This window comes from Phodopus roborovskii, unplaced genomic scaffold (genome assembly GCF_943737965.1).
Source record: "Phodopus roborovskii unplaced genomic scaffold, PHOROB, whole genome shotgun sequence".
NCBI lineage: Eukaryota > Metazoa > Chordata > Mammalia > Rodentia > Cricetidae > Phodopus > Phodopus roborovskii.
In genome coordinates, this window is record NW_026126540.1 from 35129307 (window position 1) to 35146860 (window position 17554).

The 17554-nt window shown below is 42.0% G+C and overlaps 1 protein-coding gene across 2 annotated transcripts in view; it reads right to left on the minus strand.

The window, feature by feature from the left end:
- Positions 1-9871, minus strand: part of Lrig2 (leucine rich repeats and immunoglobulin like domains 2) — a 42473-nt gene extending 32602 nt beyond the window's left edge. For both annotated transcript variants that reach the window (XM_051199308.1, XM_051199307.1), the window contains exons 1-2: positions 9413-9871; positions 108-173 (exon numbers count right to left, since the gene is read on the minus strand). In XM_051199308.1, coding sequence (XP_051055265.1) covers positions 108-173; positions 9413-9648 — 302 coding nt within the window. In that variant the 5' untranslated portion in view covers positions 9649-9871. The remainder of the gene's footprint in view (positions 1-107; positions 174-9412) is intronic.
- Between the last annotated feature and the right edge of the window lie 7683 nt (positions 9872-17554).

The window sequence follows — 17554 nt, forward strand, 5'->3', positions numbered from 1 at the left end:
AGTATGTACATATGTACGTACATACATACATACACACACACCCCAAAAATACTCAAATTCATAATTATTTCAAAGACTTTAATACTGAATAAATAAAAGTAACTTACACTTCTTGTAATGTTTGTGATTCCAAGCTGATGTTCCAGATAGACAACCGATTATGACTCAAATCCCTGAAAGAAGGCAAACAGCTTAGTGGTAGAAACTGGACCTCATACAAAAATAAAACAAAACAGGGGCTACGTAGATACATCAATGGTAGAGGAACCAAGACCTAGGTGCCCAAGGAAGGGAGGAAGTACAAAACTAAAATGGGAATACTGGGGGCTGGACAGATGGCTCAGACGTTAAAGGCCAGGCTCACAAACAAAAATAAAATGGGAACACTGGAAGTCCTACTATAGGTAAAATTTTTAAAGATTTATTTTAGGCAGGTGTGGTAGCACATGCTCTTAACCCCAGTACTCAGGAGACAAAGGAGGAAGACCACTCAGGCAAAGGCAGAAGATTTAGAACAGTCTGGTCTACCTATTAAAAGTTCCAGGCCAACCGGAGCTATATAGTAAGACCCTGTCGATAGGTAGGTAAGTAGATAGTAAACAAAACCAAAGAAACAAAAGATTTCTTTTTGTTTTCAGTTATGTTCACATGTGGGTATGTGCATGGGAGGGTGCCCATGGAAGCCAAAGGCGTCAGATTCCCCTGAAGATAGGGTTATAGGCACTCTGCAAGATCCCCTCTTCAAAAGTAGTGTGTTCTTAACTTCTGAACTCCCTAAATGTGAATTTAGGGCATGGTGCTGAGTTGTCTGTAATCTCAGCACTAAGAAGGGAGAGGCATGAGGATCATCCAATTTGAGGTTTGCCTGGTGTCAAGTAAACTCTAGGGCAGCTAGGATTACATAACAAGACCATGTCTGGCCCACCCCCAAAAGTCAACTGAATTTTACTATTACCAAAAGAAACGCTTAATGAAGAAGTCTGTCCAAATTTCAAAACAGATCTAATACTTTCCCACTTTTAACTTTTTTTAGTAATTTAGAATGTATTAATATGATTCAACCATAAAAAAGCAAAACACAACTATGGTGGTCCATACCTATAATCCCAGCTCTTGGAAGGCTGAGATAGGGGGAACATAAGCTACAGTCCAAACTGGACTATATAGCAAAATTCTGCCTCAAAAACAAACAGGTTGGAGAAGTAGACAGATCTGTTACTTAGTGAGAAACTGAGACCCTCCCAAACAAACAAACAAAATCAAACTATAAAAGGACAGAAAGTCTTCCATCCCTGTCTCCAGCTTCCTAACAATTTGTCTTTTTCCTATAGCAACAAATGAAACTACTGTGTGATTGCAGTCCTCCAAATGTTTTATGCATTCACCTACCAATTCTTACATAAATGATAATGCACACATTTTGTTCCTTGCTTTCTTCACTTAACTACAAGTTTATCTCTTGTAGTGATTATATAGTACCAGATCAGCTGTAAACAAATCTGAAGGTAGATGTCAAGTCAAAATGAGAGTTTCTATACTAAAACTGGAATTAAGCTGTGTATGCAGTGGTGATACACAAAGGCTAACTCTGGAGTGCAAGGCTAACCTGGCTTCAAGAGTAGTGTGTTCTTAACTTCTGAATTCCCTAAATGTGAATTTAGGGCATGGTGCTGAGTTGTCTGTAATCTCAGCAAAACCCAGTCTCAAAAAAAAAAAAAAAAAAAAAAAAAAAACTGATCACATCCTTCAGTGAATCTGTTCTTCCTAAAAGGTGCTTCTGGAGAAGGTAATAAATCTCATTCAAATTATGTTGACAATGGTGACAGTTCTGGCTTAATATTTATTAAGTGGCAGACAGTCTTCTTCATACTACTAGTTAAATTAGCACATAGCTACAAGGCAAACATATTTACAATCCTCACTTTGCTGATATATAAAACAAGCATACAAACTAATAGATTATCAATCCAAAAGTCACACAACTAAAAGTAGAGAAGCTATTAATTCAAATTTCATCCCATCTCTAGCAAGTAGTTTATTAGTGTAGAAATTTCACTGAAGTTCACCATGAGTTTAAACTTTTAAACAGCTTTTTACAAATTTACCTGGATGGTTCCTATAGTCTTTACAATGTTAAAGTGGAATCTAGCCCACACAAGCTGTTTGACCAAGAAACCTACTTATGTTACATTAGGGCTAGTAAGAGGGACACACTGGAGAAATACTACAGATCAGTTTATCTCACTGTGCTGCCACGGGCAGCTGGCAGGTGCATGCAGGTTTGAATGATGCCTCTATCACAACACAACAATTGGTTCTCAGATTCATGCCTGTTCATCTGTAATTTTGGCCACTTTCATTTAAGAGTTTAATTTACACTGTGACAAAACTAAGCATTGTCATTGTTTTTTAATTAATGGTACTGACATAGATCTTTTTTTTTAATGATTTATTTTCATTTTGTATGCACTGGTGTTTTGTCTGCACATATGTCTGTGTGATGGTGTCTGATTCCCTATAACTGGAGTTAGAAAGTTACGAGCTGCCATGTGGGTGCTGGGAATTGAACACAAGTCCTCTGGAAAAACAGCCAGTGCTCTTAACCACTGAGCCATCTCTCCAGCCCCATAGAACGATCTTTTAAAATATTTTATTTAATAGAAATTATTTGGGCTGGACAGTGGTGGCACACACCTTTAAACTAAGCACTTGGGAAAGAAAAACAGGCAGATCTGAGTTCAAGGCCAACCTGGTTTACAGAAAAAATTCTAAGATAGCCAGGGCTACACAGGGAAACACTGTCTCCAAAAACCAGAAGAAAAAAAATTTATTTGATCAAGGACTGTCTGTATTAATGCTAAGTGACACCCATGGATAAAGACCAGGTTTAAATCCCCTATACCCATACAAATACCATGTGGACCTGGAAGCCCACCTATAATTCCAGCACTTAGAAGGCAAAAACAGGATCCCAAGAACAACCTGGCTAGATAGACTAATAGGTTCAATGAGCTCTAGGTTTAGTTGAGGGACCCCTGCTCAAAGAAACACTCCCAACACCAACCTTGAGCCTCCTCACTCATGTGCACACATGTGCACCCCATACCTGCACAGATACATATGCCCACACATACGCAAACATGACATGAATACATTACATACACATAATGATAAATTAACTACCAGGAAGATTTAGAGTTCGGTAAGACATCACCAGCACTGCTGTGATTAAAATGAAAGTCCCAACTAGTCCCTTCAACTATCTCCAAAATGTACTTAGCAATCAGTAACTTTCCTGTATTTTCTAACACTACAATATGAGTATTAATAGATAACTGATCTCAATGAAGGCTTTATCACTCCAAGTTATAGATTCCCCTCCCACTTATGCTACAGGGAAACAGATGCAATAAGCAATGAATTATTAAAGTGCTTAATATCACCCAGAGTCTGAGGTGCCATTACTGTGGTTGTGCAGTGCTCTGAGGGTATAAATTATTTACAGAATGCTCACACAAGTAACAAATTCTGCAAGTCAACTACAAAAAAATTCCCTGCAGCCACAAAGATACAGGAATTTTCTTCTGCTCAGTCAGGTATATCCACTTATGTGTCAATGATCTTTTTTGTTTTCAAGAATCAACAGCATTAGTCAGGCAGTAATATTGCACACCTTTAATCCCAGAGGCAGAGGCAGGCAGACTTCTGTGAGTTCCAGGCCAGCCTGGTTCCAGGACAGTCAGGGCTACACAGATAAAACAGCACTAGGGAAGCAGAGGCAGGTAGACCTCTGTGAGTTTGAGGCCAGCCCAGCCTACAGAGTAATTTCCAGGACATCCAGGGCTACACAAAGATACCCTATCTCGAAAACAAACAAAAGAGAAGTGGAGCTACTGATGCAATATGCTGATCATCTTGTTTTGTGGGTCTTAGAACTGGTTTGCAAGAGGAAAGAAGAATAATTTTGAGCTATGGGTTAGAGAAGCTCTAGAATGTTAAGAGGCAGAAGTTAGTGAGCCACACACTGATACCAAAATGCTGATAAGCGCATAAACAGTAGAGGTTATGTTCTTGAGACTTCAGAAAACAAGGACTCCATAGGGAATTAGACTAGAGGCCATTCACATTACACTCTGACAAAGAACATGGCTGTATTCTATGTTTTGAAATTTTTGGTAAGGTTCAATTCAAAATAATTGACTATGTTTGATGGAAGGAATTTCAAGAAAACATACATTCAGACTGTGGCAGGGTTACTATTCAGTATGCTTAATAAAGTTTATAGTAAGATTCCAAATCAGAAAGTGGAAAAGATATGAGAAATGAACAGTTGAGTTGGGAAAAGAACATGAACCTGCTTAAAGTAGTGAGTATGGACAAATCAGCTACATTTTGTTGAGACTGGCACCATTAAGGAAAAACTGCACACTTCCCACAGAGACAAGAAAGATGTCTTGAGTAGAAGACACCATACATCAAAGGCTCCAACTTGTAAAAATATAAATTCATTTGAAAAGAGAATACCTGAACTTAGAATACAGCCACACAAATAGCCTCACAGGGAAATAAATGTTTTCAGCTAGGCAAGCACTCAATAGCCCCCATAGCTGTGGTCCAATAAGATTAGGTAGCTGGGCATCTCCAACATAGTATTTATTGTCTACATGGCACTAGTTTTGCAAGCACACAGAATGCAAGAGTGGGAAATCTTGGAGGCTTGAGCCAAGATTCCAGAAAGCCAAGCCAGGAAAACTATAGCAGTATCAAATGCCCTAAATAGGCTGTACATGCATCTGTGGAGAGGATACCAAAGGTACAATAGAGAACCTAGGATACTGGCAATGCCAGAAATGTGTTAAGTTCAACAAGGAAAACTGAAGGCACCAAGTGAAGTAGGCCCAATAGAAAAACCACATATCACTACTGCAAAATATCTGGAAAGATGGTGCTGCCCAAACCCATTGGAGAACTGAAGGTGCTATCAGAGCCCTAGACACCAGACACAGAGCTGCAGGATCTGGCGTCTGCTCTGCCAAGTTTCAGTTTTCTTTTGGTCTGAACTTTTTTGTTATGAATCCATTTACTCTTTAGAAATAATGTTTATACCATTATACATTAGAAGTAGGAACCTGTCACATGAAAAATAAATGACCTGGAGACTGATACTGAGGTTCAAACTTCAAGCTGAATATCAGAAAAGCAAAGCAGCTGGCTACTAGCTTCTTGCCTTTACCTCAGGCTGAATGGGTTGATCCTGTATCCACAAGTTCTCTCTAAACTTCAGACTGTAACCTCTCTTCAGCATGGCTGGAGAATGAATGCCTCATACTGACTACTTGATCCTGTCTCTTATACCCACCCCTCTAGTGCTGGTTTTAAAGGTGTGAGCTATAATTTTCTTTTAGAGTAATTCAATCTTGTGTAGATCTGAGTGGCCTTGGACTTAGAGAGATCCATCTACTTCTTAATTCTGAGTCCTAGGATTAAAGATGTGTACCACCATCTTCTAGCTTCTGGCTGCTAGAATTAAAGGTATGTATCATACCTAATCTCTATAGCTAGAGGTTGACTTTGCTTTTCTGAATCTTCAGTAAAGCTTTAATAAATCACAAATAATGTACCACTATAAGAACTTTGCTTTCTGATTTTACAAGAGGCTCCCAATTAAGACTTCCTTGGTCTTAGATGAGACTTCGAGCTTTTGTTTGTTATGATTTTTTTTTTTTTTTGCTTTTGGTTTTTTTGTTTGCTTTTCAAAACAGGATTTCTCTATATTGCTTTGGAGCCTGTCCTGGAACTCACTCTCTAGACCAGGTTGGCTTCAAACTCACAGAGATCTGCCTGCCTCTGCCTCCTGCATACTGGGAAAAGGTGTGCACCACCAATGCCCAGCTGTGTTTTTGTTTTCCAAGACAGGGTTTCTCTGTGTCACCCTGGCTGTCCTAGAACTCAATCTATAGACCAGGCTGGCCTTGAACTTAGAGATCTACCAGCTTCTGCACCCTTAGTGCTGGGATTAAAAACATGTGCAACTACTGCCCAGTTGAGACTTTGGACTTCTGAACAGTGTTGAAACTCTTACAAGTTTATAGAGACTAGGGAAGACTTAACTAGAATATTCAGCACAAGCTAATGGTCTCCATGTAGTAAAGAATTAACCTGTTCACAACTATTCCAAAGGAACAAGTGGAAACAACTTAGTTATTGAATGAAAACAGAATGAGGGACCAGTAAGATAACTCAGCAGGTAAAAGTGCCTGCTGCCAAATCTGGCACCCTGAATTCAATACCTCGGACCCATATGGAAGAAGAAAAGAACTGTCTTCCATAGCTTGTCTCTGACCTCCACATATGTACCACAGCATGTGCCCACCCTTTACACTAAATAAATAAATGTAATTAAACAAACAAACAACCCTTACAACCCCCTCCAGGTGTAATGACTTGTCACTTGGGAGGCAGATACAGGCGGGTCTTTTTGAGTTCAAGGCCAATTTGGTCTATGGAGAGAGTTCCAGGCCAGCAGGCAGACAAAGAAAGGGATTAGGAACAATGCCAGTTCTCAACATGTAAGCCTGTGGGAGATATTTCATATTCAAACCACAACACCAACTATACAGAATTCTGAAAAAGGAGCACCACATCAACCTGTTGTGGTAGTCCACACAAGTAGGATAGGCTGAAGTGGCGAAGAAGAGGTAGAAGGACTACAAACAAGTTCAAGGCTAGCCTGGGCTATACTTTTATGTTGGTAAAATGGCTCAGAACAGCGGTTCTCAATCTGTAAGTCGAACCATTTTGGGGGTGCTGAACACCCTTTGTCAAGGTTCACGTAAGAACATCAGAAAACATGGATATTTACATTACGATTCACAACAGTAACAAAATTATGAAGTAGCAATGAAAATAATGTTATGGTTGGGGTCACCACAACATGAGGAACTGTATTAAAGGGTCACAGCATTAGGAAGGGTAAGAACCACTGGCTCAGAAGATGAAAGTATTTGCCACCAAGCTTGAGGGTAAAAGTCTGATCAGCTGGGACACATATGGTAGAAAGAGAGAACCAACTTCCACGAGTTATCCTCTGACCTCCACACATGGTCATATATACAAACAATAAATAAAATGCAATAAAATATTTTTTTAAAAAGTTACAATTTCACCTGGTCCTCTAATCTATGTATTGGGTGTGTGCTTAATTAAATGAAACACAATACCAAGTTCTGTGCCCAGAGAATCCAATTTTGCAAAACCAAATATTTTAGAGAATTTCTAAGACAGAGAATCATAAACCATACCTAACAAATTTGAAAACAAAACACTGTGCTTGAGGTATTGCTATATAATACAGCAGTTGCCTAACATGACTAAGAACCTAGATTTATTTATCCATATTTTATGTACATTGGTGTTTGCCTGCATGTATGTCTATGTGAGTGTGTCAGATCCCCTGGAACAGAAGTTGTGTGCTGCTGGAGTTTTCTTGTCCTGCCAGGTCCTGTCACCCTTCTCAGCCCCAAATAAACACACAGATGCTATATTAATTATAAAACTGTAGGCCGATGGCTAGGGCTTCTTATTGGCTAGCTCAATCTTAATTATTAACCCATAACTACTAATCTATGTATTTCTACATGGCCTTATCTTACCAGAGGACACCTGGCACATCCTGTCTTCCCAGTGTCTATATGGTATCCTCTGCCTACCATTCACAGAATTTTCACCTCCTAGTCCCACCTATCTTCCTGCCTCTATTGGCCAGTGTTTTATTCATCAACCAATAAGAGAAACATATATACAGAAGGACATCCCCCATCAGTTGTGAGCTGCCATGTGGGTGCTGGGAATTGAACCCAGGTCCTCTGGAAGAGCAACCAGTGCTCTTAACCACTGAGACATCTCTCCAGCCCCCCCCCAATTACATTTAATAAGAGAACCATTCTCCAAAACATTTCACTCCAACTGAAAATGTCAATTTTATTACAGGATATTTGAATTTTCTGAACGCATACTGGGAATGGTGCTACAGCGCTAAGTAAACTAAGGCAGGAGAATAGACAGTTGAAGGTCATCCTGGCCTATCTGGCAATACCTCCCCTCAAAACACAAGAAAACAAACAAAAAACCTAAACAAGCATGCTCAGCAAGTCTCAATGAAGGATCTCTAAAAGTAGGCCATATTTACTTCAATTACAGTTACATTGAATCATACTGTGTTTAAATCTATGTCAGATTCAGTCTATCATAATCAAGTAGCAGTCCCAACAGCTTCTTTGTATGAGGTAGATGCTATGCTAGGTTTAATTCAGATAATAAGAATCTTAAGTTTTGAGTCAATAAAAGCAGAATTCACTACAGCTGTCACCTCCATAAAATGACAGAAGCTATGTTACTATATTCCAGTTCTATATTAACTGTAGCAGTTGCTAATTTTCTCAATGAATATACGAATTAGCTTCTTTCCTGTGTATGCTAACCCATAAATGCGTACTGCAAATATATACTAACCTCTACAATACAGATGTTCCATCTGTATTCTATCTCCAATGAGAACCCAACCATTCTTCACATTTTAATTACACCCCAAAGTATTTTCAGTGATAACTCTTTTTCAGAGATAATTCTAGAAGACAATTAATAAGCATGTCGCTCAGTTAGTGGCAGAAACATAACTGTATGTTGGTGGCTAGGAAGCCCCATAATTACAGTATTTAATACCTACTATTGTATTTAATACCTACTGACTCAGACCAATGAGCTCTCCAGGTGCCACTAGCTAATACAAGTTTGTCAGGATTTGAAGTCAGAGCTAGACACTCCTGAATCCATTCAACCACTGTATTAGAGTCTCATACATAAACAAAGAGAGCTAATGTGAAGGAATGTTCTTTGCCTCAAAGTAATGTAGCGAAAACAAAGTATGATTTGGGAAGAAAAAAAAATATTTCCCTTTTTTAAGTTGACTGCTAAAGAATACGGCTCTTACAAAAATATTCAGGATCAGCAATGACCTTCCTTATGACAAAAGTATTCGGGGTCAGCAATGACCTTCCTTATGCACGATAAAGTTTTCCCACCCTGTCAAGTATTCAAACTAAAACATACAATGATGGGGAAAATGGGGACAAAAGAGAGCTCCTGTGTTTTTTGGGAGAGCGTGCTTGCATCACGTGCCCAAGGACCAGTCAAACTGGAACACAAAAATGATGCAGCCCAAAGAAGGCTTCGCACTTGGACCGGGCCCACAGACATCCACAGAACCCGCTGTGCTCAGGAGCCTGAGTCCAAAGTTAAACATCAAAGACTCCCACGAGCCCGGGGAAACCTAACACTCAAAGTTCACAATCTCTGCAGGGCAGTTCCCTTCTCCACTCGGGCTGGCGACCGCGCCCTCGGGCCCTCTACTCACAGGCTGGAGGTGTCGGGGGGCAGCGGGCCTGCCAGTGCCCTCCAGCTGGGCGCGGGCAGCTTCCTGCGACTGCAGTCCAGCAGAGGAAGGCGGCAGGCACAGGGCGCGGGGCACGGGCCGGCCCAGGCGGCGGGCAGCAGCAGCAGCGCCTGCGCAAGGACGAGCAGCCGCGCCAAGGGTCTCGCCCCACAGCCCAGGCGCCGCTGCTCCCAGACGCCGCGGGGCGCGGCCGCCATCTTCCCGCGGCCGGGACCCGCTCGAGGACAGCGGCTGGCTCGGAGAAGCGGCTGGGGAGAGATGCCAGGAGGCTGAGCCGCCACCCGGAGCCCCGGCCGTCACCTGTCCCCTCTCAAGGCCAGCGAGAGGTGGCCACGACGCGACCACGGGGGAGGGGGCGGCGGTCGGGGGCGTAGAGCTGAAGCCCTGACAGACACCGCTCATCTGCCCCGCCCCGCGACGCAACGTCCTCACGCTCAGAAACCAGCCAATCGGAGCCGCGGGATGCGATTGCGGCGGAAATGGAGTCCAGAAGGGGCGGGGCATGAGATAGCCCCGCCCCCTCAGATGGTGTGCCGTAAAGCGGCCCTTCCTCCCTTTCCCAGCTTCCTCTGCAGTTCCGCCGCTATTCCTCCGCTTGGGGACGCACTGGATCCTTAAAATAGAACGGCGTTCGCTCTACCTACGAGGCCTCTCACTGCGGCTGATCTGCTGTAGTGGTTGGAAAAGGACCTGTTCTGAAGGCTACAGAAGAAAGGAATGGCAGAAGGGCTGAACCAAGCCTAGCTTCGACTACAGCGGCCTCTGCGGCGGAGCACAGCACGCTCGCTGTCTCTGTAGTCGTCTGGATACCTCCAGATTCTATTGTAGCCTGGAGTTCAGTAAATGTCTCTATGGAAAATGCTTTCCCCGGTTTGGGAGAATGTTCATCTTCAGAAGAACAAGTGGGGCAAATAGATAAAGGATTGGGTTTTTTGTTTTGTTTTTGGGTTTGAGTTCGTGGTTTTTGAGCAATCAACAAAGTGAAGGCTAGAAGGAAATTATTCTGAAGCAAAAGCTGTGAAGACTGGTTGGGAACAGCGGAGTCTAGCTACCTTGTGCTCTGTCAGCCATGTGTTAGCTACAAAGTGGATAAGACTGAAAATATTAGCAACGGTGGTGTGTTTATACTTTTTCAAAGACTGCTTGCAAGCCAAGTGTGCCCCAACATGCCTGCAAACCCAGCACTTGAAGTTGAAACAGGGGCAGCCCAAGTCCCAGTTCAACTTCACATGCAGTTACACTTTGTATAGATGAGAAGAAGAAAAGAAAAACAGGGTGGATGAGAGGGTTTGACGGCTCAGCAATAACAGCCTTGCCATCAAGCATATCCACCTCTGTTGCATTGCCAGAGCCCACATGGCAAAAGGAGACTCCTGCAAGTCACTGTCCTCTGACCTTCATATGCAAGCTGTGGTGCTTGAGCGCATGCACGCACACACACAGCACTTCCATGTCCTCCCTTTGAGTTGAAATTTCCTGGCTGTCCTCATAGCTTGTCTATTGAATTTGACTTATAGCAGGCTGTCTCCTTCAGTTTCTTCTCCCTTCTTTTTCCCAGTAAAGCCAAGAATGAACATGAAAGCTAACAACTACTACTATTTATAATCACTGAAGCAAAATGTGAAGCCAGGAAAATGATACAGATGTTGGACTTCATCAAAATAGAAACTTTGGGAGAGATGGCTTGGTGGTTAAAAGTACACACTGCGTTTGCAGAGGAGCAAGGGGCAGTTCCCAGCACAGACACTGGACTGCTTGAAACTCAGGTCCGGGGACTCCAGTGCACTCTTCTGGCCTTCGAGGGTCTTCTAGAAAAGGAAGAAGAACTGATTTTTTTGCTTTTGTTTTCGTTTTTCAGTGTGTATGAGTGTTTTGCCAGCATGTGTCTTGTGTACCACTTGCACGAAGTGCCTGAGAAGGAGGGAAGAGGGCATGGAATCCCCTGAGACTAGAGTCACAGAAGGTCGTGAGCTGAAGAGTGGATACTGTAGATCAAACCCGGGTCTTCTGCAAGAGCGGCTAGTGCTCTTAATTACTGAGCTATCCATACCCTCAACCATCCAGCCTCAGTCTCCAGAGTGCTTGGGTTACAGGCATACACCATCATGCCTGGCAAATTTATTTTAATATAGTCAAATTTCTTATTCTTTTATGGTTATTTATTTATTTATTGGTTTTTCAAGACAGGGTTTCTCTGTATTGCTTTGGAGCCTGTCCTGGAACTAGCTATGTAGACCAGGCTGGCCTCAAACCTAACAGAGATCCACCTGCCTCTGCCTCCAGAGTGCTGGGACTAAAGGCATGCTCCACCAACATCTGGCATGGTTAATGGATCTTTATATATATAAAATCATCTATTTCTACTCCAAAGTGAAAAAAATATTCTCTGATAATTCTCTTCCAAAATATTTATAGTTGAGCACATGAATTTTTGGTCTGGAATTTATTTAAATTTTAAATTTTACTTAGGAGGCAGAGGCAGGCAGATCTCTGTGAGTTCCAGGCCAGCCTAGTCTTCAGAGCTAGTTCTAGGATAGCCAGGATTGTGTGTGTGTGTGCACGCACACACACACACACACACACACAGAGAGAGAGAGAGAGAGAGAGAGAGAGAGAGAGAGAGAGAACCTGTCAGGAAAACCAAAAAATTTCTCTAATTTATACATTTTTATGTATATGGATGCTTTGCAGCATGTATGTCAGTGAACCATATGCAGGCAGTGCCCACAGAGGACAGAAGAGGGCATCAAATCATCAAGATTGGAGTCCGAGACCATTCATTCATTGTAAGCCACCTTGTGGGTGCTGGCAATTGAACCCAGATCCTCTGGAAGGAGCACTTGGTGCTCTTAACCAACCATTAATTATTATATGTAAGTGTACATGCAGTCAGAGGACATCCTTGTGGGATGGGTTTTCTTCCTTCACCTTTATATGGATACTAGGGACTGAATTTGGGTCATGAGCTTTGAGTAACAAGTGCCTTTATCTCATGAACCATCTCCCTGCCCTTTATATTGATTTTTGCACATGATTAAAAAAAGATCCAGGTATCACATGTCTGATCCCAGCACTCAGGAGGGAGAGGCAGGCAGGTCCCTCTGAGTTTATGGCCAGCCTGGTCTACATAGTGAGTTCCAAGCCTGACAAAACTACATAGAAAGAAACAGTTGGACAGTGGCAGAAAACTCTTTTAATCTCAGCACTTTCGAGGCAGAAGCAGGCAGCTCTCTGAGTTCTAGGCCAGCCTGATCTACATAGTGAGTAGCTCCAAGACAACCAGGACCACACAGAGAAACTGTCTCACCACTGACCCCTACACACACACACACACACACACACACACACACACACACACACACACACACACACAAATAAAATAACTAAAACAAAAAGAAAAAGTATCCAACTTCTTTTTTTCTCTTATGTGACAATCCAGCCAACTCAGCTTCATCCAGTGAAAAATCTGTCCTTTCAAAGTGCTCTGAAGTTCTCTGTTATAAATCAAATATCTAATTAAACATCTGATAGGCATCAAAAGTCAATTTAGCTTTCCCTGGGGCAGCACTATATTTTTAAATTACAGTAGCCTTCAAATATATCTTGATAGCTGGTCCAGCAAGTTCGTTTACATTTTTTTTCCACAACTGTTTTCTTTGCTATTATTTTTACCTGCAATGCCATTCATATTGAGGTTTTATTAGGATTGCACCAAATCTATAAATCAACCTGTAGAACCTGATGTCTTTATAGAAATGAACCTTTCAGTCTAAGAACATAATACAGCTCTCCCTGTCCAGCTATTTTTTAATTTTTTATTTCATATATTAACTGGATGGTGGTGGCAAACACCTTTGAGCTTGGAACTCAGGAGGCAGAGGCAGGTGGTTCTCTGAGTTCAATGCCAGCCTGGTCTATACAGTAAATTCCAGCCTGGACTACACAAAGAAACACTGTTTCGAAAAATCAAAGAAACAAACCATTTCTTGTATGTTTCAGAAGTATGCAGGAGGAAATCAGGGGGCTGTTTTCAGGAGCCAGGGATTGATTCCATCACCTAAATACTGGTGTTTTCAGAGCGAATTCCAGGGCAATCAGGGCTGCATAATTAGACCCTGCCTAAAAAATAAATAAATAATAAAAATAAAACAGGTGAGCATGGTAATATACACCTATAACCCCAGCATTTGGGAGGTAGAAGCAGGAGTATTAGAAATTCAAGGCCAGCCTTGACCACATAGCCTGTTTGAGGTCAATCTGCGCTTGAGAGCCTGGATCAAAAAAAAAAAGAAAGAAAGAAAGGAAGAAAGAAAGAAAGAAAGAAAGAAAGAAAGAAAGAAAGGTTAGGCTCAATGGCTCAATGCAGGCACTCTAATCCCTGTACTCAGGAAGCTTCAGCAGTAGGATTGCTGCAGCTTAGAGGCTAGCCTTGGCCAGACAGTAAGTTCCAGTCAGGATTGAGACAGGAGAATCACAAGTTCAAGGCCAACATGGACAACAGAGTAAGTTTAAGGCCAACCTGAGCAACTTCATGAGATCCTGTCTCAAAAGTAAAAAGGGGCTGGAAACATAACTCAGTGCTAAGGAACTTGCCTATTGTGTCAGACACCAGTACTGTAAAAGAAAAAAAACCAAAGGACTTACTATCAAGACTCACAAGTCTTAGTGGGAAAATGAGGATGAAGTATGTGCACAGGCAAATAATCAAACACAGCAGAATTAAAGTCCCACACACAGGAAATGTATGGCCAAAGGTCACACAAAGCAACTGATCAGCCATCAAACTTGTTGGAGGCTGATGTGTATGTATGCACTTGCATGTACACATTAGAGCTGCTTGTTAGTTGTTTTTAAAAAGTAACTTAGAACAAAATTAGACTCCACTCACACTGAAAACAAAAATCTGGTAAAAATCTAAATGAAAAAAAAAAAAAACAACTTTTAGAAGAAAATTTTAAAGAATTTCCTTGTGTGTAGGTAGAGAAGGTGTGACAGAGACTACTTCCTGTTCTTAATAGCCACTCTCCATTTTTCCACAATAAGTAGATGGGCACGTTTCCCAATCTCCTCTGGTTCTGGGATTTGGGTTCTGTTTTGGTTTTGGTTATGGTTTTTGATTTTGGTTTCTTGAGACACAGTTTTTCCATGTAACCCTGGCTGTCCTGGAGCTCACTACTTATACCAGACTGGCCTTGAACTCAGAGACCCATCTCTCTCTGCGGCCCCAGTATTGAATTAAAGGCATGTACCACCATGCCTGTCTGTCTGGTTTTAAAGCCTTAAAATTAAAAAAAATATATATATATTTAAATGGCACACACCTCTAATCCCGATAGCCGGGTCTATATAAAAAAAAAAAAAAAAAAAACTTGTCTCAAAAACAAATAAAAATTTAAAAAGAAAAAAGTGATTAGAACAATGGAGTACAATATTCCTGTTTCTTGGGCTAGGGATGGGGCTCAGATGGTAGAATACTTGCCTAGTATACAAAAACTCCTGTGCTTGATGCCCAACACAGCATAAAACCTGGAGTGGCTGTATAGGTATAATTCCAATATAGAAGAGGTGGAGTAATGAGGGCCAAAAGTTCAAGGTAATTCTCAGATACACAGTGAGTTGGAACCCAGTCTCCTGAGCTACATGAGACCCTATCTCAAACAAACAAACAAAAGAGAGTTCCTGATGTTCATTGCCCATATTTGGAATTGCCAAACTTTGATAATTTGTCAGATTTTGCCAGTGAAGTCCTTTATTGTATTTTTTTTTCTGGTTTGTTTTGTTTTGTTTTGTTTGTGGGGGTGTTTTTTGAGCCAAGGTTCCTTTTTGTAGCCTTGGCTGTCCTCTGTGGACCTGGCTGTCCTCAAAGTCACAAAAATGCACCCACCTCTGACTCCCCAATGTTGCCATTAAAGGTGCGCCCAGCAAGATTTTTTTAAATGTGTGTGTGCCTGCTTGTCTGTGTATGTGCCATATGCATGCAGGTGCTCCAGTGGACAGAAGAGGGAGCCAGATTCCCTGGATCTGGAGTTACTGATGTGAGCCACAGGGTGTAGGTGCTGAGAATTGAACCTGAGTCGACTGTAGGAGCAGTAAGAGCATCAAATCCAACAGAAGTTCTTCCCCACAAAGCTACCTCTCCAGCCCTGAGTTTGCTGGGTTGTAATTTGCATTTCTCTAATTGTCTTCAAAGCCAGGCATTTGTCTTATGTTTATCTCATTATTCAAAGTGTTAGTCAAAGCTGGGAGTGAAACTCAGTGTAAGAGTCCATAGCATGGACAAGGCCTGGGTGTTTTCATATCTTGTAACATTATTTCTTTAATTAATTTCTTTTAAAGACAAGGACTCAAGGAGCCCAGGCTGGCATTAAATCCACCATGTAGCCGAGGTGGCTTCAAAGTTCTGATCATCTTTCCTCCATCTCTCTGGTGTTGGGACTATAAATATGTGCCACCATCCCTGGTGGTAATGATATTTTTATCTGTCTGTCTGTCTATCTATCTATCTATCTATCTATCTATCTATCTACCAACCTACCTACCTATAATCTCAAACTGTAGTCCAACTATCTATATTTATTGTCTGTCTGTCGGTCTCTGAATGACACTGTAGCCCAGAGTGCCTATATATCTGAGACAAGGTCTCACTCTAGAGCTTATGGCCTTGAACTCACTATGTGGGCTAAACTGGCTATAAATTCATGCCAATGCACTTGCCTCAGACTCGTGCATGCTGAGATTACAGGTGTGAGCTGACACACCCAGATATTTTTCACTTTAATGTAGTCAGATGTTATCAAGCAAAAACACCCCCTAGAGTGTTAGTCAGCTTTTCATTGTTATAAAAAAGGGTTTATGTTGTCTTCTAGTTCTCTACTGTGGCATTGGCACAGTAGAGAGGTGCTTATCTCATGGCCAGGAAGCAAAAGAAAAAATAAGGAAGAAGTTCCTGGGGTTCCCTGTCCCCTTCTATGCTGTGACCCTAAGGAACTGAGGACCTCCCATCTGGCCCCTCTAGACAGCTTCCACTACCTCCCAATAGAGCCTAGTTAGACAGCATACTTTTCCAACTGAACCGATGAAGGAGCTTGTGGTTCCCACACCATTCAAGGGCCCACCTAGATATTCTATTGTTTGTTTGAGTTATCTTTTCTCCATTGATTTGGGAACATTAAAAGTTTGATGGTTGCTGGGCAATGGTGGAGCATGCCTTTAATCCCAGCACTCTGCCCATATCTCTGAGAGTTTGAGGCCAGCCTGGTCTACAGATCGAGTACCAGGACAGTCAGGGCTATACAACCCTGTCTCCGAGTGGGTCTGGGGGGTGGGGGTGTCAAGTTTGTTTATTTGTTTAGACAGGGTATCACTATATGCCCCCAGCAACATAATCACTATGGGGAGTCCCTTCAAAAGATCTAGAAAAGCTGATGGTGCACACTACCAATGATCCAGCAGCATTATTCCTATTTATAAATCCTAGAGAAAGACTTGTACATTGGTAGAAAGGGCAGTACACATTGAGTGTTAACTGAAGCATGACTTTCCATAGTAAAAACTTAGCAGCCACCCTGTGTCCACCAACTAGAAAAGAGAGAGGTGCAGTAGCACAAGGGTAGATCTACACACCCAATAGAGACTGGGAAAAGCAAACTGCCAACAATAAGCACAGTATAGCCAAAACAACAAAGTTCAAAATATGCAAAACGAAAGTAGTAACAGTAGTGAAAGCAGAAACAAAATGGCCAACACCAGGTAAGATGTCTAGGGTGCTGGAGGTAGGAAATGTTTGCCTATGGTTCGGGAAGCCCTGGGCTCCATCTCCAGCAGTTCATAACCCAGGCGTGGTGGATTCCTGCCTATGATCTCTGCATCTGGGAGGCAAAGGCAGCAGGATCTGGCATCCAAGGTTATCTTTGACCACATAACAAGTCTGAGGCTAGGATGGACTGAATGAGAAAGATCCTGTCTCAACAACACAAAAACAGGGAAGGGGATAGAAGAGATGAGAGAGATGGACTGTGCAGGGGTGGGAGTGCATCACAAATGTTTCCAAGTTATCCTTAAACACAAAGTAAATAGGTGCTGGGCAGTGGTGGTGCACACCTT